Source organism: Cygnus atratus, chromosome 2, assembly GCF_013377495.2.
Source record: "Cygnus atratus isolate AKBS03 ecotype Queensland, Australia chromosome 2, CAtr_DNAZoo_HiC_assembly, whole genome shotgun sequence".
Lineage (NCBI taxonomy): Eukaryota > Metazoa > Chordata > Aves > Anseriformes > Anatidae > Cygnus > Cygnus atratus.
In genome coordinates, this window is record NC_066363.1 from 60904894 (window position 1) to 60928319 (window position 23426).

At 39.2% G+C, this 23426-nt stretch overlaps 1 protein-coding gene across 3 annotated transcripts in view; it reads left to right on the plus strand.

Annotated features, from left to right (window-relative positions):
* VPS41 (VPS41 subunit of HOPS complex) overlaps window positions 1–23426 on the plus strand; it is a 105204-nt gene that overhangs the window by 64167 nt on the left and 17611 nt on the right. For all 3 annotated transcript variants that reach the window (XM_035552618.2, XM_035552619.2, XM_050709278.1), the window contains 11 exons: window positions 4627–4724; window positions 7111–7240; window positions 8955–9070; window positions 10649–10705; window positions 13440–13501; window positions 14322–14403; window positions 20226–20318; window positions 20806–20933; window positions 21764–21908; window positions 23191–23232; window positions 23365–23415. In XM_035552618.2, coding sequence (XP_035408511.1) covers window positions 4627–4724; window positions 7111–7240; window positions 8955–9070; window positions 10649–10705; window positions 13440–13501; window positions 14322–14403; window positions 20226–20318; window positions 20806–20933; window positions 21764–21908; window positions 23191–23232; window positions 23365–23415 — 1004 coding nt within the window. The remainder of the gene's footprint in view (window positions 1–4626; window positions 4725–7110; window positions 7241–8954; window positions 9071–10648; window positions 10706–13439; window positions 13502–14321; window positions 14404–20225; window positions 20319–20805; window positions 20934–21763; window positions 21909–23190; window positions 23233–23364; window positions 23416–23426) is intronic.

The following is a 23426-nucleotide window of genomic DNA, read 5'->3' on the forward strand; positions in this document are numbered from 1 at the left end:
TATCAAACTACTGAATATTTCCCTGTTTGTTGATAAAATCTTTTCAGTTCGATCTGTAATGGAAAAAAAATAGTTTTTCAGAAAATCAACTTTGAAGCTTTGAAACTTAAGGTCCTGACTTTCCGGCTGTCATCGAGGTTTCTATGGGATTTGCTTAAAGGTTGCAGGTGCTTCTGTCTGCAGAACTGTACAGACAATTGCCATATTTCTGAAGATGATTTTATTGTTGTGTGGGAGAGAATAGGGGTAAGAGGATTTCAACCCCAGTGTAACACTGCCGTTTCACAAAGCCTGACTGCAAGTAAGACAGCAAGTTGTGGCACTGCTTACAGTACACAAAACATTTCCTAATTTAATTGAAAGAGCAGAATGCCCCAGATAGATGATTACTGGCATGACCAAGCAGTTGTTTTGTTTGTTTGTTGTTGTTGTTTTTTCTTGATGTTTCTAATTTGCATGATATTGTAGTTGAGAGAAATTATATTCAGTAGCAAAATTCTTGCTTATTTTCATTCTGTGCTGGTAGCTAGTAAGGCAACAACTTTCGGGTATAGAGGTTTTACAGAGTTTTCACCGATTTTAAGCTTTTTTTTTTTCTTTCTGTCATCATATTAAATTTTACAATATCATTTATAGTGCCCTGATTTATTTCAGTGAAAATTCTCATCCTCTTTGCTATGTGGCATTTGAGGTTATATTAAGAATGATTAATTGATCGCTATTAATTTTTCTCTTAAAGCCTTTCCAAACTTTCTGCATTCAAACAAAAATAAATTTGAAGATCACACTTTTTCTAACATATTATTTTTAAATGAAGAGTGGAGGCTATGAATTCTGATTTTGGGAGCATAAACTGAGAAATAGTGTTTTTGTAATCATTGGTGTATAGGTCCTACCATTGATTTGGGTCCTACCCTACTGCTCTTCCTACTGAAATTGAAGGGAACAGTCCATTAAAATGCCATTGCAACATGTATATGATTAGGTAAATAGTTGCTTAATTTTCACTTATAGTAATATGGGGAGAAAAATTGCAGGCAATTGCAATAAAATATTGCACAAATAAAGGACACTCACGTGGGTTACTTCACTGGTCCTCCCCAGAAATTTTTGTTTCCTTTTGAGTCGTGGCTGACATTTCCTTAACTGGGCACGTCTTGAGCTTTCTGCTCAGGTTCCTAATCAGAAGTAGGTCTACCCTGGAAATCTGAATTTATGAAGACTGCTGTGGAGTCTAACAGGAGAGAGAAATCATCTGAGTACAGAAAAACTCAAATGCTGAAGCAGGTGTTAATGCATAATGATTTTCAAAGAAAATTATGAATATTAGAAATTTATGAATATTAGATATGTGAGGTTTGTATTCAAGGTTTATGTTGATAGTACATCTAAAAGTAATAGTATTCTTTTATTTCTTTAAAAGTAAACCGTGTATATGTAATTTGCCTGTATGCACCTCAAGACAACTTAAGTAATGATAATGCAGGACAAAAGCCTTCCCTGGCCTGTAATTGGAACTGAATGCATATACTGTGGGGCAAAAATTATATTGTATATCAAATGCAACTGCGTGAACCTGATAATAATAGTTAATCAAAGCATGCCATTTTGTGTGCTATTTCGTTTTGGATAAACAACCTAGCTTAGTAAAAACACTGGTGTTGGAGATGCCACCTTCAGAACACTTAAGGGTGTGTTATACTGCAGCCAGCAGAAATGACTGCGAATTTTGCAGATGTGCTTGAAGTAGGTGGTGAAAAGGTAATTTGGGAGTGCATACTGACATCACCCCAGCAGCTAGCAGTGCACTGGAATTCATGGTAGGTTTTGGTAGGTTCACCTTGCTTTGTGTCTCTCATCTGTTGTATGAATGGGCTACCTGAAAACTAGACTGTCTGCCTCTCCATTTCTATCATATGGAATTAAAAAACAAAAGCAACAACAATAACAAGACTTCTTTTCCTCTACACATTAAGTTTCATGTTCAATCTATGCAGCTTCCTGCCTACTTTCTCAAAAGATAACGTGGAAACCTTGGCCCTGTTGAAATTAATGGCAAAACCTTGTGACATCACTGTAAACAAAATTTCACATGCTAAATCTGCAGTGGAGAAGCAGGGACTGTTTTTTTTTTTTGAGATTTGATTAAACAAAACAGACCTTTTTAGTTCCAGTCCACTGCCTGTGTATCTTTAAAATACAGAGAAGGTTGTTATATTTGGGTAAACAAGGTAGCATGTATTGTATTGTGTATTTTGTACATTTCATTTAATGAACAAGGTGATTTACAGGTTTTGTCTTTGTGCTTCCTGGTAATTTGTTTGACAGTTGTATATAGATGGTGAACATAAAGTAGATCCACTGTCAGCATATCTTCCATCCTTTCTTGTGACAGGCATAAACATGCATGACACATGGTAATACCGCTTTCATTTCCATTTACTTCAGTGCTACGCCTGGTTTAATTGTTTTGGATCTTTTTCAAATTAGCAGCATTTCTGCAATACGTCCATGTTGGATTTCCCCCTGCCTTTATCACAACAAACTGTCCAGAGAATAAGTCAAATTAACCTCATAGTGTTCTGTAAAGCTATAACTGCTGTAATTTTTCAGTAAAACTGTTTTTGATGAGCTGCCTCAAAGGTTTCTGCTAGGTCAAGAAGCACTGTCTGTGCCAGGTGGTCTTTGTTCAAGGCTGTCGCAGAGAGCTGGAGCATTGTGTTTCCACAAGGCCTCTTGAGGAGGATGAGCTGAGAGAAAGCTGAAAGTGAAACCAAGGAAACTAAACTCTATTAAAAAACAAAGCTTCAAGTGATTTTCTTTTTTGTCTCGCTGAACAGCAGTGCTGCTTTATCCTAAATACACCATTACAGGGGTGTTACAATCGTTTTTAGCAGTGCCTCCCTGGCTAAGGAACTGAAGCTCCAGTGCAGGTCAAACACAGGATTTTTGAAAACTGCCCCTATAATCTTTATAAAGATACCATTCACCACCCTGTTTTCCTCTCCAAATTCAAATGACAATGTTTTAGATGCCTCCAAAAGCCTTCTCTTGTCATTTTTTAAGCTGTCAACAAATATTTCTTTGCTGTCCTTCTATCTACTGCTTTGGATTTCACTTCTTTTTTTAGTTTTCTGTGTTCTTGTGTCTGCCTTACGTGTATATGCCAAATATTAGATTGTAAACTGGGAATAAGATTTATTACGTAGACGTTCTTAACATAGTTGGTTTAAAGCCACCATTCAGAGCAATATGTGATGCAGTACAAGTAATCTCATCAGTCTTGCAGGATAGAACAAAAAAATTGCATACAGGATTACAAATGTGAACCTATTTTCTCCTAGAATAGATTGTGTTTTACCCTTATGCCATGCTTTGGTCCCCCAGTGATCTCAAAGTGTCAACGGTCATTAAGAGAAAAACAGCATTTGCTTATTCAGGGAAAGACAGATGTCAAATCTTTATTTTATTTGTCAATATTTTTTTCTTCTTTCGCAGGAGGATGATTATTTCTCTTGTTTCTTCTTATTACCGTAGCTGAAGAAAATTAACTCTACATTTACCATCATTATACTGTATTTTCTATTTGCTTTACTAAAATAATTAGTACCTATTTCAATGAACAATAGGTACTAGTAATGTAGCTTGCTAATTAGAAAGCAAGGGGACATTTATTTTCTACTTATACTTAGATTTTCCTGAAGCCATTTATTGGGAGAAAGTTACGGTGGATCTGATATACCTTATTTTACAAAAATAAGTTTGCTAATACAAATACTAATTAATGAAAACACTTGGTCTTGGTACTTCATCAAATTCCCATTGTTGTGTTTTGGGCCCCATGAGAGAGAGCCCCAGATGTTTAATGCCTGTTCTGTTAAACCCATAAATAATAAAAATTAAACAGTTATATCTGTGGAAGACATGTACTTTAATGGGCCTTTTTGTAAATACAGTTCAACTCTTTTTCTTTTTATCTCAAAATAATCAACACTTAAATTGGTCTTGAAATCAAGACAGTTTAGGAAATTACATTTTCAGTTTTAAGAACAAGAAAAGCCACTATTTAACCATATCTTTTCTTAGTAATGAGTGTATCTGTAAATCTTCTCATGATGATAAATTAATAATGAGCTTTGTGTTTTCATTTATCATACATATCATATCAGATGTAGCAAGATCATATCAGATGTAGCAAGCGTGATTCTCTTAAGGCAACATGACTTGCTGCAAATATGCAAACCTACAAAGATGTTTCATATGTTACCTATTTTACTGAGTTTGGTGGTGTTTTTTTCTTTAGTCCTCCCAGCCCAACCCCCACAGTGTGATTACTGAAAGTTTAGCTGACCATTCATTTCATATGTTTCATCTCTAGCATGTCCTGGAGCACAAACATTTCTTCTTGCAAGCCTTAATGGAATTTAATCTGTTAAATGTAATTTTTCATCATCTTGCTGATCCAACTGGGAAGACTTTAGGTTTGTTATATGTATCACATCTTCTTATCTCTGTACCGATACTGTGTGCCATTGGTTGTCTCTGAAAAATCAGTTGAGTGTTTTTCTTAGGGAGCAGTTCATACATTTGTTTGCCTAACAATCTGTTTTCTTTCCTGTGTTTCAGTTTTCCAGTTCGATACTGAGTTTTATATCAGTGGGCTCGCACCTCTTTGTGACCAGCTTGTTATACTTTCATACGTAAAGGAGATTTCGGAAAAAACGGTAATTGTTTTTACGTTACATTTTCATCACAGTGTCAAGCCATGTCCAGTGAGTTAGGGCTTGCACCAGTCACGCAGATCTGATTACCTGTGAAAGAGTTTGTAGTCAGCTTGTCGTGAGCAGTGCTTGAGACTTCTCTGACCTATCAAATCAGGGCAGTGGAGGTCACGTTGAAGACTAATGGATTTACCTTTTAAAAGTCTGGGTTCCTTTGTTTCCTGCAGGAAATGGAGAAGGTCCCTAGGTAGTCTTGCTTTTTTTTCTTCCTTTTTCCCTTCCCTCTCTCTTTTCCTCTCCTTTTCTCTCATTCTTTCTGCTATTTCTGCACCAGAACAACTGAAGGATCCTTACAGCCGAAGGAACACCTTGCTACACTATGCTTCAAAAGTAATGAGAGCAGTGAAGCTGATGAACTCAGACAATAGGAGTCACTGTGCTGGGTGGGATGTGTTGGTGCAAGCCAAGTAGCGTTGTTGCTCACTTTGCCTCCAAGACCTTAGCTGTGTGCACCAAGATCCGTGCGTAGATAGCTAAAAATTAGGATTCGTGTCAGCTGTTCCTACAGCAAGCGGGTGCGTACGGCAGCTGGCTCCAACATTTATTTCGTATTGCCGAATGAAAGGCGAGGTAGCGGAGGAAACCCTTGAAGTCGCAGTGTGAGAGTGGCAGATGCTCTTGATCATCTCTTTGATAGCACGTCTGCATTAGGCACCCATCGCCATAGTAACCTCGAGCAACTGGGTGCACAAGTTGCTAGGCGATGAAACGCTGTAGGTTCAAACAAATGCTCAAGCCTGCCGAAATCAATAGGGTTAGCTTCCAGCTCTGCTGCAGGATGTCAGGTTATTATTTCTTTATTTATATGAAGGAGAAAAATAATGTCACAGCACAGTTTCCCCAGAGAGCCGGTGTGGTAGTCCTCTAGTGCGTGAGAGTCAGCGAAAGAAAAGGAGGCAAACAAATGGGATGAGAAGGGGGAGGAAAAGGCGGGCTGTAATGCAAGGAAGCAAGGAAATGGGGAAGTTGTCAGTAACGAAGAAGGGAGCTAGTGGAAAGCCAGTAGTAACTGAGAAGGCTGGAACTCATTCTGGCTGCTTTAGGGAAGAAGGATGAAAAGAGGATGTCAGGTAGTACAATGGAATAGAACATAGGAAAGAGATTTCTTGTGTATTTGCCTTTAATTAGCCTTTTAAACAAACAGCGAACTGCAAGCTGGACTTTGATAGCCTCCCAGTCCCCTGAGTACCTATAGCAAGGAGACAAAATGACTCCTCTCCCCAGCACTGTGCTGTGACCTGGCCTGCTGGGAGCCCCCTGCTACTACCTCAGCTCCGCAGAGCCCAGGCTGGTTGAGCTCACCGCTCACTACGGATGCTGCTGGGTTGTGAGGAACACTGTTCTTGCTACGCTTGATTTCACAGCTTTCAAATGACAACTTCTTACTTGTTACAAATTGCATCTGAGTTGAACTCACGGCTGTGTTTCATTTTTCACTTGCTCTGGAACAGTCAAATCAGGGAAAGATCCGAGTGGTGCTGCAGCCAAATGGGTAGGCTGGAGCTGTGTAAATCCACTTTTTGCATTGCCCTGTTCTCTCGCTCTGTATTTTGCTACAGTTCATAGCTAGAAATATGAAATAAGGCATTATCTTGGACCTTAACTTAATTAAAAATAAAGCTAGCTGAAGCCAGCGATTTCCCTGTGTTGTCGTCTTACTATAACCACCTACTTTGCACTGCCAGAGTTCACATTACTGAAGATCACCAGCACAGCAAAGGTTTTACTTTATTCTCAAATTAATTTTAGCTGTGTTGCTGTTGGATTCTTAGAAGTGCAAACTTCTCTAAAAAACAAACAAACAAAAAAACAGAACAAAAAAAAAAAAGAAAAACACCTCAAAAAGAAGTTAATCTTTGTACTGGAATAACACTGATTTGTAGAGCTCTGTCCTCCAGGGCCTAAGCCCAGCTGACAATGTCTCTGAAATTGTTCTGTTGCTTGTTGAATGCAGTGGTTGATGATCGTCTGTCATAGCTCTGGAAACTTCTGTGACCAAGAGTAGAAAAATAATGGTCAGACTCAGGGTAGAATTTAGACCTGCGTCTTGTCTGAATCTCCTTCTCTATGCTGACCTGTTCAAGAGAAGCAAGTCAAAAGTTGGAATAACTTTCCTTTGTGTTCCAGATGTAATTACAGCTCCTCAGTGGATCACGGTTTTACAATTCAAATGGTTCACAACTGAGTACCCAGTGCCAAGTGAATACTGATACTGCATCTTTGGGAATGGCTGCAGTTGTTGAATTTCAACCTTATTCATAGGTGACCATCAGCTGGTATTGCTAAGTAAATTGTGTAGGATGCAGCTAAGACATTTGTGTTTTTCTAGGAGGTGGAGTGTTGTGCACGGCCCAGACTGGACATCGTACAGCCCCTGCCGGAGTCTTGTGAGGAGATTTCTTCTGATGCGCTAACCGTACGAGGATTTCAGGAAAATGAATGTAGAGATTATCATTTAGGTAGGTGTCCTTAATATTGTTTTGTTTTGGTTTTGGACATGAATTAAAATGACCTGATTTGGAAATAATTTGAGCCTACTTTTTCATTTTTGTCATCTCCTTGAATAACTGCTTATGACACTGAAGTGTACACTGAAGTCCACAAGAACAAGTCAGATGAAAAAACACAAACGTGCTTTATTTACAAAGGGGTGTATTTACACATAATTTCCAATGCCATTTATTAAGCCAGACATAGTGGGGAAGGGAGAAATCTAGATCTTGTGTAATGCTCAGTGTCATGGAAAGAATTATCTTTGATAGAGACCTACTCAGCATGATCTTTAGGAGCTCTTGCATATCATTGGACAAACCTAGAAGGGCTTCAGGAATACTGAAATGAATGAAACATTGTCTGGAAAAGCTTTGTTAGAGCCAAAGATGGAATAAACATAATTTCAGTGGTAAGATCAGCTTAAAAGGTTCACGTTAGTATTTATTTAGCTTCTCTGTACTGACAAAGCTTCCAGCATATGACAGACCTTAAAGTGGTAAAATGAGTAGAAACTGGAGTTTGGCAAGTTCAGCCTTGAAGATGGGTTTAATTATGTAACAGGCAGGGAGAATAAACTCTGGCACAGCATATACCACCAGTCTTTTAAATAAGCCGGTGTGATTTTCTGATATATGTATTGTAGTTCAGGAAGATGCATGGCACAGCTGATGCAGAAATCCTTGGCGAATATGATATAGCCAGTGTTAAACAGAAACATACCTTCTGGCTTTTAAAATCCATGAATCTGATTATTAAACAACTTCTCTGGCAGCACACTTCAAATCATAGGCTTGGCAGGCCTCTGTGTTCATCAGTGCCCTTAAGCCACTAGAAATAAACTATATCTCCTCCTGATCTCCAAAACATCTCTGCTGCTATCAGTGGAATTTAGATTGCTTTATACCTGTCCAAAAGCAGAACACTGATGCCCACAGTTCTACTTTTATGCTTAATGAATATTCTAGTTAACCTGACAAGTCTAGATTTTTTTCGATGGCTTTAAAGCAAGCAGTATTTTGTGGATTGCTTATAGGTTCAGGACTGTGTTTGTATGCATGCATAGATACAGCTGCAGTCTGGGGGATGGGTTTCTTTCCCATACCCACAAAATATTGATAGTGATTCTTCATGGGTTCTCTGCAAGTAATAATTATTCTGAACAGCCATCTTCTGTGCTTGGTTTTACCTTTAAGTACATTTTTACTTTGAGCTTACTCAAAAATAAAGGCTTATGGTATAAGCAAATGCATTATACATACAACCTTAACTTACAGCATTGCAAATGCATTGCTGTAATGATGTGCTATGTCCCCAGGGGTTATGGCATCTATCATTTATGCTTTTGATGGCCTTGACCTTGATGGAGAGGATAAGTTTATTGCAGGCTATGTGGTGTAATAGTCCTCTAAAAGTATAATAATGTGTTCTAAACCATCATAAAGTTTACACGTAGTGGATGAATCAGAATTTGCAATAAGCTGTAGTGATTTTTTTTTGAAAGCTATTTTGCCATTTAAACCAGTTCTAATTTATTGGAGAATCCAGCTTCCTAAAGAAGCATGTTCTGCTGGAGTAGCTTTGCTGGCTTCCTCTTCTTAAATTCCCCTCTAGGATGTAGTAAAAAGCAGAGTTTTACTTAGGGAAAAAATAATAATAATAAAATTGTGTATGTATTTGCAGAGTATTCGGAAGGTGAATCACTTTTTTATATCATCAGCCCAAGAGACGTGGTTGTGGCTAAAGAGCGGGACCAAGATGACCACATTGACTGGCTTCTGGAAAAGAAGAAATATGAAGTAATTTTTACAACAGTCTTTGCTTCAGACTTACCTGTTTTTGAAGTTGTGGTGGGGTGATGAACTTAGCTAGATCATTTAGATTAAATATTTTCTGTTCATTCAGTCATTGTCTAAATGATTGTGAGGGCAGGTATTGACCATACATCTCTGTATCACATCTGTGGAGAGTTAGATTTCTTACTGGAACAACAACTCGTCAGAATTGCACCCAAATGATGTAGATGAATTAAATGCTGTGAATGCTGCCCTCAGCATCAGATATGAAATGCATTAGCTGTTACTAAAAATTACTAAAGCTGGTTTTTGGCTTTAAAGCAGCAGAACAGTTGACTACTGAGCTGTGTGGGTGTTTTTCTAGATCTCTCCTGACTAAAGAGGGAAGGAAAATGGACTTAGTGAGGGATATTAGATTTTCCCATTCTATATTGCTTTCACTATAGAACGAAAATGGTGTTAGGGCATTGTGTGTTGTTCCATGTTACTTACCTTCAACATTGAAGTTTTTAAAAGTAAAATAATATGGGCTCCAAGTGTAGGTGTTGGTGCTGAAAGCAGTATTGCTCACAAAAAAAAAAAGAGCTAATACTGAAAAACAAGGATATACAGCTCCCTTTGAAAAAGCAGCTCAGTAGTTAGTTTTCTAAAAATTAATGTTTTTAAGCATGTGTATCTTAACACCTAAAACAATAGTAAGTTCTTACAGACTATCTCAACATGCACCCAGTGTTCTGGATTCTGCTGTCCTGCAGTCAGTGATTTAGAACACTTGTTACTGCGCATGAAGTAACTTCCAGATGGTTATTTACGTGTTACTTGTTGGATGCCCCTTATAAGAAAAAACTGCTGTTCAGCACTTACTTCTTTCGTTAATGCAGTCATATTCCTCATGCAGATTTGTTTAAATCCTTGTGGATGCTTTTGCATCTGAATAGCAAACTCACATGATGAACACAGTTATGCTGTTTATGTAAATCACAGCATTTGGTCCCTGAAGACTCCAGTAATTTGCAAGTGACAGCTGTGTGTGTGCCTTTGTGAAAGCTATTCAAGGTAGCAGATAGCTTGTGTGTTAAGGTGTATGTTAAAGGTTTCGTTTTGTTTGTGAAAGTGCCAGCTTTGTTTCTGTGCACTTGAAGGAGGGAGAGGAACTGCAAATGACACTTAAATGTAAATCATACTGATTGGAGAAGGCTTTTGGGGTATAAAAGAGAAAAGTATACCTTTCCCCCAATGCCATCCTGATGATTTTTTTCACGGGTTTTGGTAGTGAAGGGTTCTCATTTGAAAATGATCCAATGGGATTGCATTGTCTGTTTCGTTGTAATCTGGAGATTTGATCCTAATATAGTAATGTGGAGTGAACCCAGATGGAAACAAAAGTAGTTTTCTCTTTGGTTGACTGCTTTTGTTTGAGTATGAATTCAAAGCTGTTCATTCAACCATGGCATTAAAAATTCTACTGCTTCAAACACCCTGCTCTGAAAAAAAATAGTTGATTTATGCAGTTCTAGAGCTTTCTGTATTGAAAGTTTGTGTATTTGACTAGTATCTCTGTTTTCTACTTTTTGAATATAGGAAGCTTTGATGGCAGCTGAGATCAGTCAGAAAACCATAAAAAAGCACAAGATTTTGGTAAGTCTCAAAACTTCTATTCAAAACAAAATATCTGATTTCTTTTAGAGCACTGTGAGATGCTACAAATACATTCCCTGTTCTGTGTCACACCAGACAATAGCTGTCAGGCATACTCTGACTAGCATTCGATTTCCTGGTTTCAGCTGCAGAACAGGAATGTTAGTGTGTGAAACACAAAAGGATGTGGATTTTATGAAGGTGCTATTGACATTAAAGAGAAGAGAATTGCACTTCTCTGATTGCTCATGGGGTTTTTGTTTGCTTTTACTTTTGTTTTAAATTTTCTGTTGTTTCAAGTAACACGGTATTACAATATTAGAGATTGGGTTGGGGGGTGACACATTTCTCTAACTTTTACCTTGTATGTTTGACAGGGTTTTGGCAGGAGTTTCAAAGGTGCCGTCGGAAGACCTTTTAAATGCTATTGAAATTCAGTTGCGGTTTCACATCTAGCTCTCTCATGTTGCTTTGCAGTTCTCATTATTTTACATAGTTAAGCTTCTTTTCCCCTGTATAGTTATTTCCCATGTTTATAGTTCCTTCAGACCACAAAAAAGGGTATTGTTGTTACAGACAAAAGAGTGAGGGAGATAATGTAACAGCCACAAAAGCATCACTAATTTTCACTTATTTTATTTTTAAATTGACCTCAGTATGAACACATTGGTATTTTGTTAATACTGGTGTTTCTTTAATGGAAGTGTTCTTTTTAGGTACAAAGTGTTTGAAGAGGTGTTTAATTTTTAGCCAGATTATTTCTACAATATGCACACTGCATATAAATACATCTTAAAAATTCTTTTCTTCTGATGCTGTACAAAAGTTGAATGAAGTCCTAATGGCATGCCATCACGTATCACAGCTTGCATGATTTAGCTGCTTCATGACCCTTGCAAAAGATGTAGAAAATTCTTAGAGGACATCCTGACAATACATTAGAATATATATATATTTATGCTTTTCTCTTGGTTTGCAAAAATTTATTCCACTAGGTTTCAATTCATTGTGGGTATACACAAGCACAGTCATTGAGCGTTTGGCCCCTAATGCAAAACCTACAGAAGGTGTTAAGGGAAAAATTGTTGATATCAAGCCCTAAGTGAAGTCTTAGTGGTACAGGGATTTAAAACAAATCATGTTCTCAGTGCCTATCAGCAATCAGACCAATGACACCACAGTTGCACCACCTGACAAGTCAGGTGGTTGTCCTGGGCATTTTTTAGTTTGCAGTAATGAGCATGGCCCTCTGTACCTCCTCAGCAGAGTGCAAGTATCTTATACAACTGCAGCCCTTTCATTACACTGTCTTCTCTGCTTGCTGGGAGACTGGCCCACAGGAGAGAGAGACTGCCAGCAATCTTCATTCTCAGGAATGGTGAAGTTGAAAATATAGAGATGGTTCATATAGTGGCATGAAATCCTAAAGTCTGGAATATATTTATGTTTTTTCTTTTTTCCAGCTTTGTAATAGATTGACTGATTGAAGCTATTGGATATCTCCATTCATATTCTGCTGTTCTCAGTACTGTCTTTGATTTTGATCAGAAAAAAATGTGTTCTGTCTGAGAAGACCTTCCCAAATGTCTGTCTTTTCAGGAAACAAGGACTTCTTTCTTTCATTTTACAGCCCTCTTTGTGGCTGGAAAAAATGCATTTTTAGCAATATGACTCTTCCATTATGCAATGAATACATTGGTCTATGTTGACCTTGACACCACCACTGGGATTACAATATAAGGCATGGTTGTTTGACTTAATGTATTAAATGCCTACCAAATTACTTTACAGTTGACCTACGTGATAAACTCTTGAGAAGATGAATTTAGTATGTTATTACTGAGAACTTTGTGAGATTATTATATATAATTTCTTTACTTTATGAAGCAGTAGGAAGACTTCATTAGGATTGGAGAGCTGGAGTACCTCTCCTGTGAAGACAGAGTTGGGGTTGTTCAGCCTGGGGAGGAGAAGGCTCCAGGGAGAACTTATAGTGGCCTTTCAGTAGCTAAAGGGGGCCTTACAGGGAAGATGGGGAGGGACTCTTTGTCAGGGAGTTCAGTGACAGGACAAGAAGTAATGGCTTAAAACTAAAAGAGGCTACATTTAGATCAGATATTAAGAAGAAATTATTTACGATGAGGATGGTGAGACACTGGAACAGGTTGCCCAGAGAAGTTGTAGATGTTCTGTCCCTGGAAGTGTTCAAGGCCAGGCTGGATGGGGCTTTTGGCAACCTGGTCTAGGAGGTGTCCCTTCCCGTGGCAGGAGGGTTGGAACTCGATGATCTTTAAGGTCCCTTCCAACCCAACCCATTCTGTAATTTACATTCTCAACCAACATTTTTCTCGGATGCAAACTTTGTGTTCACAGAGGAGGTGTCTCAGACAGTGGTTGACGTTCTTATTTTTGAGATAAATAATGCAAGTACTGAATGATCAGCTATGTTTTTTGACCAGTCCTTAACATACAGGAGTGGTACAGTCTTCCCAATGTCAATGAGATTATGAAAATTATTTAAAAGAACATCTTAATTTGAGTCCTTGAGTGGTTTAGGCAAACATTTTGTGTTGACTGTTCTGTGGGCCCTACATCTAAAGAACTGGGGGTATTCATTTAGGGCCTGGTGCTTGACCTAACAACAAGGCCTACAGCTGAAATGGTAGTTATTGTAGCAGTAAAGTACTTGATTTCCAAACTTTTATAACTAACTCCTTATTTTTGTTCCCTTTAGGACATTGGCTTAGCGTATATAAATCACCTAGTAGAGAAAGGAGAGTATGATCTGGCTGCTCGGTAAGATATTATGAGATCTTCTTTGCTGGCTAAAGTGTGTATGTGAGAAAAAGTGGAAGCAATTACTGATTCTGAAGTATTTTGAAATGTTGATTTTCTTTGTGTTGTGGAGTCTCTAAGGTATCAAAACATATAGATGTGTTACTGTGTTCTATATTTTGTTGCCTGTAGTGACCCAAAAGTTACTGGAATCTTTCTTAAGTTTAATTGTAATTAGGACATACATATTTTGAAAATAAGCCATGATTTTTTCAAAACCACACTAGATTTTCAACACTGAGGTTTTCTTTGGATGTAGATCTTATTAGTGTGTCAATGCATGTAAGATCTTCAGAAGATAATTTGTTTCCATGCACGTAACCAAAATGTCAAATTTGGTTATCTGAAGTATAAGAAATCACATGAGATTTGTATTTTCATATGTATGTGTATGTATATCTTTAAGCACTTTATTTTATTTAGCTGAAACTTAAATTTTTCACTCATTAAGCTAATGCGGTCCTAATCAGTAAGACTGAATGCATTAATGTATTGCATTGCAAATGCAAATTTGCAATTTGCAAATTGCATTTGCAGATGCATGCAAAATAATGCATTAATGTAAGCAGTCAGGTTCTCCTGAATGTAGTGAAATTGTAAGCCCTGACAGGAGGAGTTATCTGGCATACTCTGCTTGAAGCAACGCTTGCCAAAATTAGTGACCTTTGAAAGAGTCCTGATAAGGGAGAAGAGAGGAGGAAAGAATCATGCAGTAATGCTGTCACATTTTTATTATTCTGTGTATTTACTTTTATTCTCTCCCCTTTAATCTTCCTTCCAGAAAGTGCCAGAAAATTCTTGGCAAAAACACAGAACTCTGGGAATTTGAAGTTTACAAGTTTAAAGAAATAGGTCAGCTTAAGGTAAGTTAATTTGTATCTCTGAATGGAAGTAATTGGCATGCTCTGTTTCCTCTGTTTTGACCAAGTATCTAAAGGTTTGACATGTAATGGCTCTAATGTGGCAGCACAAGACAGCACTGCCCTTGAAATTCCTGGGCAAGACCTCTTGTCATACAGTTGTCATTCAGGTTGATATGTATATGTTAAAAAGCCTCCAAACAGGGTTGGAGGCAGACCACATCCAGGTACTCAGCTACCTATTTTTAGCTTGTTGACAGCCCACAAGTAAAAGACCCACCCCCAGGGCCTTTACTTTCACAGATGCTTACAGTTAAATACATCATTTCATTTACTTTTCACTTCCTTCTAATATCTCCTGAAAAATCCTGCCCAAGCTCTTAAGGGAAAGAGCCTCTGTGGATGCCAACCTTTCCTGAAAATCCAAATCCCTTGCAACAAAGACACAGCTTTAATTGCAAAAAATGGCAAAGTAATTTAGGGAAAATATATGCTCTGTGCTAGAAATGGTGGCAAAAGAGGAGCAGCCTGCTCTGTCTTGTGTTTTCCCTCCTAGGAAACCAACTACCGTAATGGTACATGCTTAGTGTGAGATTCTCAGTTAATAAATTGCCCAGGACATAAGGCTATATAGTGCTGTCACTGCCAAACCAGTAGAAAACATTATGCACACTCCCTTCAGTAACGCATGTACGTTTATTTCTGAATTTTATGTCTTCCTATTCAAAGTCAATGAGCCCAAAAAGGACATATTATAAAGATCTCACAGCATGCAGTCCATAGCTGTTGTTGAGCTGTTTAATTCTGTTCAAAGAGTGAAAGTGTTTCAGCATTACTGTTTTTAGAAATGCCTGGCTTTTGTTTTAGAGTCACACCAGTGTGAGAACAGCCTTGCCTTTTATATGAGTTCTTAGTGGTCCGGTGCACTCTTTGCCACACTGGAAGATGAAATCTCATGTTTGTCTCTTTATTTCAATCCAATAAAGGGCCTGAGTGCAGGTGCAGGTGAAATTTTGATACACTGCTTCTTCGTCCTTTTGGTTTTATTTTGTTTTTAGATGCAAGCGTCTGGAATGGATGTTTTTCTTGACTCCACTTAAGTCATCCAGCAGACTGTAAAATATAAAAATATTTGCAGGTTTGCTGCAAAAACATCTCTGCTAAATTACTGCCTTTCTAAACAGTTGGTTGTTTTCAGCCCATTGAAAGTGGACTTAGAAAAACATAAGATGCAGTACATTACATTATTCAGTTTCAAGCTGCAGTTCTAGAAGATGCCTTGTTTATTTTACTATTGCAATGACAAGTAAGTTTTCCCAAGTTACTGAAGATACCAGACTATTAGATCAGACTTAGCTTATCCTTTGTAAGTTCTTGAAATGCTGTGAGTTTCTTTTATGTTATTCGGAATTTTTACCTATATACCCAACCAGCAGCTATTACACAAAAGTATAACTGTGCTGTAATGTCTTTTAGCCCTGATGAGGGGACTGTATTTGAGATTTGGAGGCAAAGTGTTTTCTAGCATCAAGAAATGAAATTACATGAACTTTGGATGCTGGGTACTTAGCTTTGGAATAGCTGTGCTACACTGTCACTCTTCAGAATTGCTTGTGCCTTTAAAAAGGGAATTTTCTCTAAGAATTTTTGCTGCATCTATTAGCTGTTGCCTGAAATCTGATATTTCCAGTATAATGTGATTTGCCAATAACTAACTTGTGGGTTTAGGTTTTTTTGTGTGTGTGTGTTCTATACTAAAATGTCCTATTTGGCTACCAAAGGCTGCATTTTGGTATCTTGGTGTCTGTTGCGGCTTGAGTTGAACGTCCTCTAGCAAACTTTGTTACAGCAGTTTCAAGATTTTAGAGCCTTGAGTCGATCTGCCCCACTCCTCCCCTAGCAGCTGTGGTTTGGTGGAGTTAACGTGCCTGTGCATGAGGCACTTCAGTGTAAAATCCAGGGACTCGGCTCCAACAACTGAGGAAGGTGGATTTGAAGGAAGAGGCCAAACTCTGTGAGTGCTGTTGGTTGTGGCACGAGGCATATGCTCCGTTATTTTGACTCTGCTTTGGCAGCATTGACTTTCAGCAGGGATGCAGGATGATCAGCTAGCAGCAGGAATGTTTTAATGACCAAAATGTTGGCTAGAGGACACATCAAAAACTTCACCTGACTATGGTGGGCTTAGCATTGAGCGGCATTATTCAAACAGTCCGTTTCAGCTCACAGGTATCCTCTGAGGAATATGTATTTGTGTTTTGGGCTTATTGGTGAGATGTTTTAGGCTATCTCATGTCACCTTCTGTATGGGGTTTCTTGTGTATACCCTGCTTTTATTGATCAGAAGTCTGAAAGCATGTCTGAAGAAGAAAGAAGGAAAGAAAATGTTTCTGTGTATAGTATCTTCTTTTCATTTAAAGTCACTTTGCCAACATGGCTCAGGAATTGATACAAAGGCATCCCAATTCTGGAGCTTTTTGTCTGTCTGACCTCACTCTTTACCTACTGTGTAAAAATAAAATAGGAAGAGTTTGTAACCTCCAGCATGTCTTGGTTCAGCTTTATGCCTAGGCTCAAAAATAGCTTGGATGCTTTTGTGTCTTTGCTGGGCAGTTTGGCAACTGCAGAAGGTGGCTGTGATTTTCCTTTGTAGCAGTGGGACTTTGGGCAGGAGTGATTTCCTTCCCACATTATCCTGGCCCCCTGTAATGAGGCAGCTACCCTGCTCTGCAGAGAGCTGTGCTGGCAAACTGGAGCCGAGAATTGCAGCGAAGCCTGTTGGATGAAGCTGTTTGCCTAGGAGGTGGCAGGAAGACAAAAGTGATATGAAAACAGTAGTTCAGGAGTGTCCTCTTCTTCAAGTCTCCAGATGATATTCCAGCTTTCTTACCGTGTGGTTGTTGAAAGAAGGCTTCTTATTTGGGTTTAGGCATTTGGTTCCCTGGGGCAGCTGGCAAGAGCGTGCCCCAAGTTAGCTGTTAAATTCTGTGACAGATGGTGAGAGCTGATGTTGGCAGCATGCTAAGCTTTGAAGGCTGGCCGAGCTCAAACTGGGGAGAGATGTCCTGTGAGCAATGAACTTTTAATTTTTGCAAAGTCATTAACAGTGTTTTTTTTGTCAATGTTTTATTTTAACCTCCTTTTTTTCCTGCAGATGGAAGACTATCATGAAATGTATAACTTCAGCAATTGTTTTGAGTTAAATACTGGGAGAATTTATTGTGAATAGTCATTGCTGTTTGTAAAACTGGAAGGAAAAAAACAACAACCTGTGTTGTGTAGTGAGCTGTTATTTTTCCAGCTTTGTTCAAGCGACCTCAATAACAAAATGCTACTGTAACATGTACTGTTAGTGGGCAACAGGCAACATCACTGAGTGTTTGGAGGAATTTCATCAGGGCTGGGCCTTCAGCTACAAACCCAGGAGTACCAGCATGGCTGGTAGTGGTAGGGATTATTTTGGCAAGCTGTAATAGCCTTGGCCTCTTCGTGCATGGAATAATAGTGCTAATAAGATGCTGTGCTGAAATTCAATGGCATGAGCTGAATAATTATAGCAGGTTCTTGTTTCCTGACTGCCAGCATGCAGTTTCTTAACACCTCCTATAGAGCAACAGATCACATGCGTTCAACGTTTCCTTGGAGAGGTATATTCTCAAATTAATTTTTATTTGGGTCTGTAAAAATACCTGGTGAAACAGAACTCTTCAAAAATGTAGTGGCCTCACAGTAAGTCACAAATTAGAGTACAATACAATATCCTGAGTTGGAAGGGACCCACAAGGGTCTTTGAGTCCAACTCCTGGCACCACACAGGTCTACCCAAAAACTGAGACCATGTGACTGAGAGCATAGTCCAAATGCTGCTTAAACTCTGACAGGCTTGGTGCCATGACTACGTCACCTGTTCTAGTGCGAGACCACCCTCTCGGTGAAGAACCTCTTCCTGATATCCAGCCTGAACCTCCCCTGTCGCAGCTTGACACCATTCCCGCGGGTCCTATCACTGATCGCTAAAGAGAACAGATCGGCGCCTGCCCCTCAACTCCCCAACACGAGAAAGCTGTAGACCACGATGAGGTCTCCCCTCAGCCTTCTCTTTTCCAGGCTGAACAGGCCAAGTGACCTCAGCCGCTCCTCATACATCTTCCCCCCCTCTAGGTGGTTCACCATCTTCGTAGCCCTCCTCTGGACGCTCTCCAATAGTTCCACATCCTTTTTGTACTGTGGTGCCCAGAACTGCACACAGTACTCGAGGTGAGGCCGCACCACCGCAGAGTAGAGTGGGACAGTCCCTTCCCTCAACTGACTAGCAATGCCGTGCTCAATGCACCCCAGGATACGGTTGGCTCTCTTGGATGCCAGGGCACACTGCTGGCTCATATTTAGCTTGCTATCAACAAAAAACCCCAGATCCCTCTCTGCAAAAAAAAAAAAAAGTCTCCTGAACCTGGGGCAGAAGAAAATGCCTGCTGGCCTGAGAACTGCCAGCCCAGGAGCCGTACCAGTATCTGTGCGGGCAGCCGGGCCTTGCCTGGGGCCGGGATGGTGGCAGCAGCCACAATTCCAACCAGAATAAATTCCATTTTTATATTTCATTTCCATTTCACAAAGCCTCTGTCTGCAGTCACAAATTGGTTTGGGGATGTCGGCTGCAGCTTGGAGGGGACAGATGGATGGGGAATGGCTACGGGTGGTGTGCACCTGTGGGAGATTTGGGGGTGGGAAGTCATCAGGGGAATGGGAAAGTGTAAGTGGTCAGAGGAGCCATAAAGGTGACCATGCCCTAACAGAAAAAAGGCTGACAGAAAGTCTCCTGAACATGGGGCAGAAGAAAATGCCTGCTGGCCTGAGAACTGCCAGCTCGGGAGCCGTACCACAGGGTGCAGTCCTTCAGGAGCAGACTGCTCAAGCATGGGCTCCTCTCCATGGAGCAGCACAGGAAGCTTCTCAGACGAAAGGAGCTCTGTTTTGGGTAAAAATCAGACCTGTTTTATACCATTTATAACTGTTACACCTAAGAAAGCATAGGACACCACCACGTCAGGTAACCAAGAGGTGCTGTTCATTTCTACCATCCTCCTGGGACAGCCAATAGCTGACCATGTTCCTCATACTTTTTAAACAACTCTTGATTTCTCATGCACATTGCCACTTTCTTGGGCCAATTTCCTTATGCCCAGGGTCTTTTTCACCTTCCCAGGTGAAAAGTTGTTCCCCAGATTCTTGTTGTTTCCTTATTGATGGTCTCTTCAGGATGTCTCTGGTGCTCAGGTGTCCAGCTGCACATCAAGGACATCCCTGGCTCCCAGGCCGATGCCGAGCTCCCGCCCTGCATCCCAGCCTGGCAGACGTTGCTCCTGTCATTGTGTAGCAGCCATTTCAGTAAAAGTTTTTTGGCTAATGACTGCTTGTACCTTTTTACCATATATAATAGCAAGGCTAGACAAAATGGATTTTGATAACTTTCATCTTCTGAGGGGTCTTGTGTGTGTTTTATTTTCTAATGACTGTCAGTAAATGTTCACACCTCGGTAAGTCCAGTGGCTGATTAGCCAATTCCACCAACTAGTATCTTACTGCTGCCTTTCTAATGAAAATTCCTTCAGGGAAGTAATAAGATTCTGATGTGTGCCATCTTGAAGCAAGTAATATTACGATGCTGCTTACAAATATGATTATACAATGCTTCCAATGTTTATCAAGAGACATGTTTTTGCATGGTTTTGTTGTTTGTTTCACAATAATTCTTTTTCATATAATTGAAGTACTGGGACGTTACTTATCATGTCCCTTCTTACTCTTTGTTCTCTTTGTTCCTATAGGCAGTTAGTCGTTACTTGCCCAGACGGGATCCAGTTTTGAAACCTCTTATCTATGAGATGGTCCTGCATGAGTTTTTGGAAAGTGACTACGAGGTACTGCAGCCTGACATGTCCACATGTAGTAGCTATTGCCAGCCAAATACCCTCAACAACATAGAATTCCGATTACAAATTCTCCATTGTGTTCAAACAGGTTGCCAGTGGACAACTTCATGATAGTGAAAAAATAAAAAAATAGATTTTGTTTGTTTTCAGAAGAATAAGTAGAATGTTCTTCAGAGCATACAAATTTTGTGAGATTGTTTACTTATTATGAATACTTTTATTTTTAGTTTATTTAATATAGCACAAGTGGTTCAGGTGCTGCACAAAGCATACAGCACCTGAAAGAGACCCAGCTTCATGGATCTTGATAACATTGCCCTAAGAAGGAAAATCTGTGCTAAACTGTGCAGGTCTCTGGGCACGTAACAGTTGCTTAGAGGTGAAGCACAGCAGGTATCATCTCAGAGGCTTTGATGTTTTGAAATGTTCCTTAGGCAGTTCTTTCTGTTTCTGTTACAATCTCTTATACTTTTAGGGGTTTGCAACACTGATAAAAGAGTGGCCTGGAGATCTCTACAACAACACAATCATAGTTCAAGCTGTAGTAGATCACCTGAAGAAAGATCCACAGAACAGGACTTTGCTAAGAACACTTGCAGAACTGTGAGTACAATTTCAAACTCCTGTTACAAAAAGTAAGCTTAAAATAATATACTGTAGGTTACAAATAACCTAAATCTCTTAACAGAAATACTTGCTTTTCTGCAGTTTTTCTGCAGAAGGCAAAGAGTTCCGTAGAAGATCAGTTTTGCTACTCCTCTTTCCAAAACAAATAGCTAGCATTCCTCATTGTGCTGTCAGAGGAAGCCTCTTTTGTGAGGTGTGTGTTCCAGAATTATCCACGGGAAAATAAACAGTTGTTTTTTTCCCTCTTTTTCAAAAGTAGTATATTAAGTTTACTGCATGGCTGGAAATATGTGACTGGAAAATGTGTTAAAACTGGTCTGGTTTTAGGCTACTTCTTCCAGGGATAAGTTCTTCAGTTTTCTCAGCCTGATTCTCATATTAAGTTCTTCCCATACTGCCTCTTTGAAGAAAGCAAAGCTACTGTCTGTTCCTCTGTTAAAGCCCATCCCAAAGTTTTAAGAGAATAGTGTTTTCTTAGCTCTGAAGTGACTTCCAGTTAGCTTCCAAAAATAGAAAAGCTAATGTTTTGTGTAGCTTCCCCTGTGGTTTGAAAACAGAGGATAGTGAAAACTCAGAGAACCACATAACAGCTACATATTTGTGTTCTGTTCTGTAAACAGAATTGAAAATAACATTGCCCAGTGTTAGTTCCCCATCAACAAAAGTGAATCATGGCAACTATTCAAACATTCATCAAATCAAGTAGCATCCTAATAAGTTTTACGTCCTAGGGTATATTTATTTTTTTCCCTCAGGTAATTTTCCTACAATTAGATCAAGTAAATTATAACATTGGTTTTTATCAGGTATACTTATGACCAGCGCTATGGCAGAGCCCTAGAAATTTACCTAACTCTGAGGCACAAAGATGTCTTCCAGTTGATCCACAAGCACAATCTTTTCAGTTCCATCAGAGATAAAATCGTTCTGCTCATGGATTTTGATTCAGAGGTATGGTGATTTTAATGATTTTATATTGACTTTCAGCTAGAGGTATTTTAACAGAAGAAAAATAAATGAGCTAAAGATACTGCCTCAGCAGGGAGTGTGTTTGCTGTGTTTGGATACTTTCTGAGATAATCTGTTTGCCTAGACTGCAAGTAATTGACCCAAGGATGAAATTTTTCTTTGTATTTCCATACAAATTATCATTCACTGTGAGAAGAGTGCTGTATCTGAGATAGTTGTTGTGATTCTCAGGTAGACTTTCATGATGATACTCCTTCTGCATTTCTAATCAAATAATATTATTAATGAGCTACAGAAAGTAAACAGTTAATTTATTGTGAGGCAGGCTTTAAATGTACTTTCCACTTTTCTTTCATTGCAATTGATTAATCTACTTCTGAAACGTTGCAAGATTATTGAGTTAAATCCCCTAAATCAAGAAGTATACATATTGTATTGCATTCAACCTTCTTTCTTCCCAGTTGGCTAAAACCTCAGCAAATGAGCTTTAGTGTGAGCTTTGGGGAAAGAACCTACATGGTCCTTGGGAAACAATCTGCATATGATCCTTGGGAGAAAACCCAGTAGACTGCTGTTTCTGTGCAGCTCTTGTTTCAGCACTGGGACTATAACAAAGATGATCGTCTTTGGTATGCCCCTCGTAAACTACATATGACAAATACTGTGTAGTTCTTTTTTTTTAATGAATTTTAAAAAAAAGAGTTATATCACAGGCATCTGTGATTTTTTTCTTTTTAATGTGAAGCAAATTTTGCTTTTAAGAAAGAGGAAGCAGAAAAGGAACCCTGGTGGCCACTCTGCTTTACGTGATCGTGTCTGTTTGTGTTCCTGTATCAGTGTGTAGGTAGGCTGGAGGAATCTAGTTGTGAGGCAAGTTAGGCTGTGTGTTTCATATATGGTCATCACCCCAAAATTGTCTTTTGTAATGGGGTAAATAGTATTTGTACAGCATTTGCCAGTAGGCTTCTGTGACCCACGATTCAATGGGCATATTTTACGTGCAATGTAAGTGTATAGAAGTGATTGGTGATAGTGTGGAAACTTAGGAGAGGTGTTCTGGAAGAATACGTGATGTGTTTACCTGTAATGCTCTGCTGTTAGAGAATGCTGATGTTATGCAAACTACTCTCTGAATTAATGCTGTTGAAAAGAGTAGGTCTGCAGTGTCCATTGGATACCAAGCAGTGAACAAGCATAATACTGTATCAAAAGTGAGAAGTTGTGCAAACTTATTCCATAACTGGGTTTTCTTTCTTTACTTTAGAAAGCAGTAGACATGCTTTTGGACAATGAAGATAAAATTTCTGTGAGTATAACAAGTTTATGGCATGGTGATCCCAGTGCTTGCTTGCCTTTTCCGTCCTGCTTTCAGTCCGGTGAATGCAATGTTCTTCACAAGTTTGCTGATCTCTCGGTTTTCATTTGTGTTTTTTTTCAGATTGACAGAGTTGTTGAAGAGTTAGAAAACAGACCTGAACTACAGCATGTGGTACCTGAACT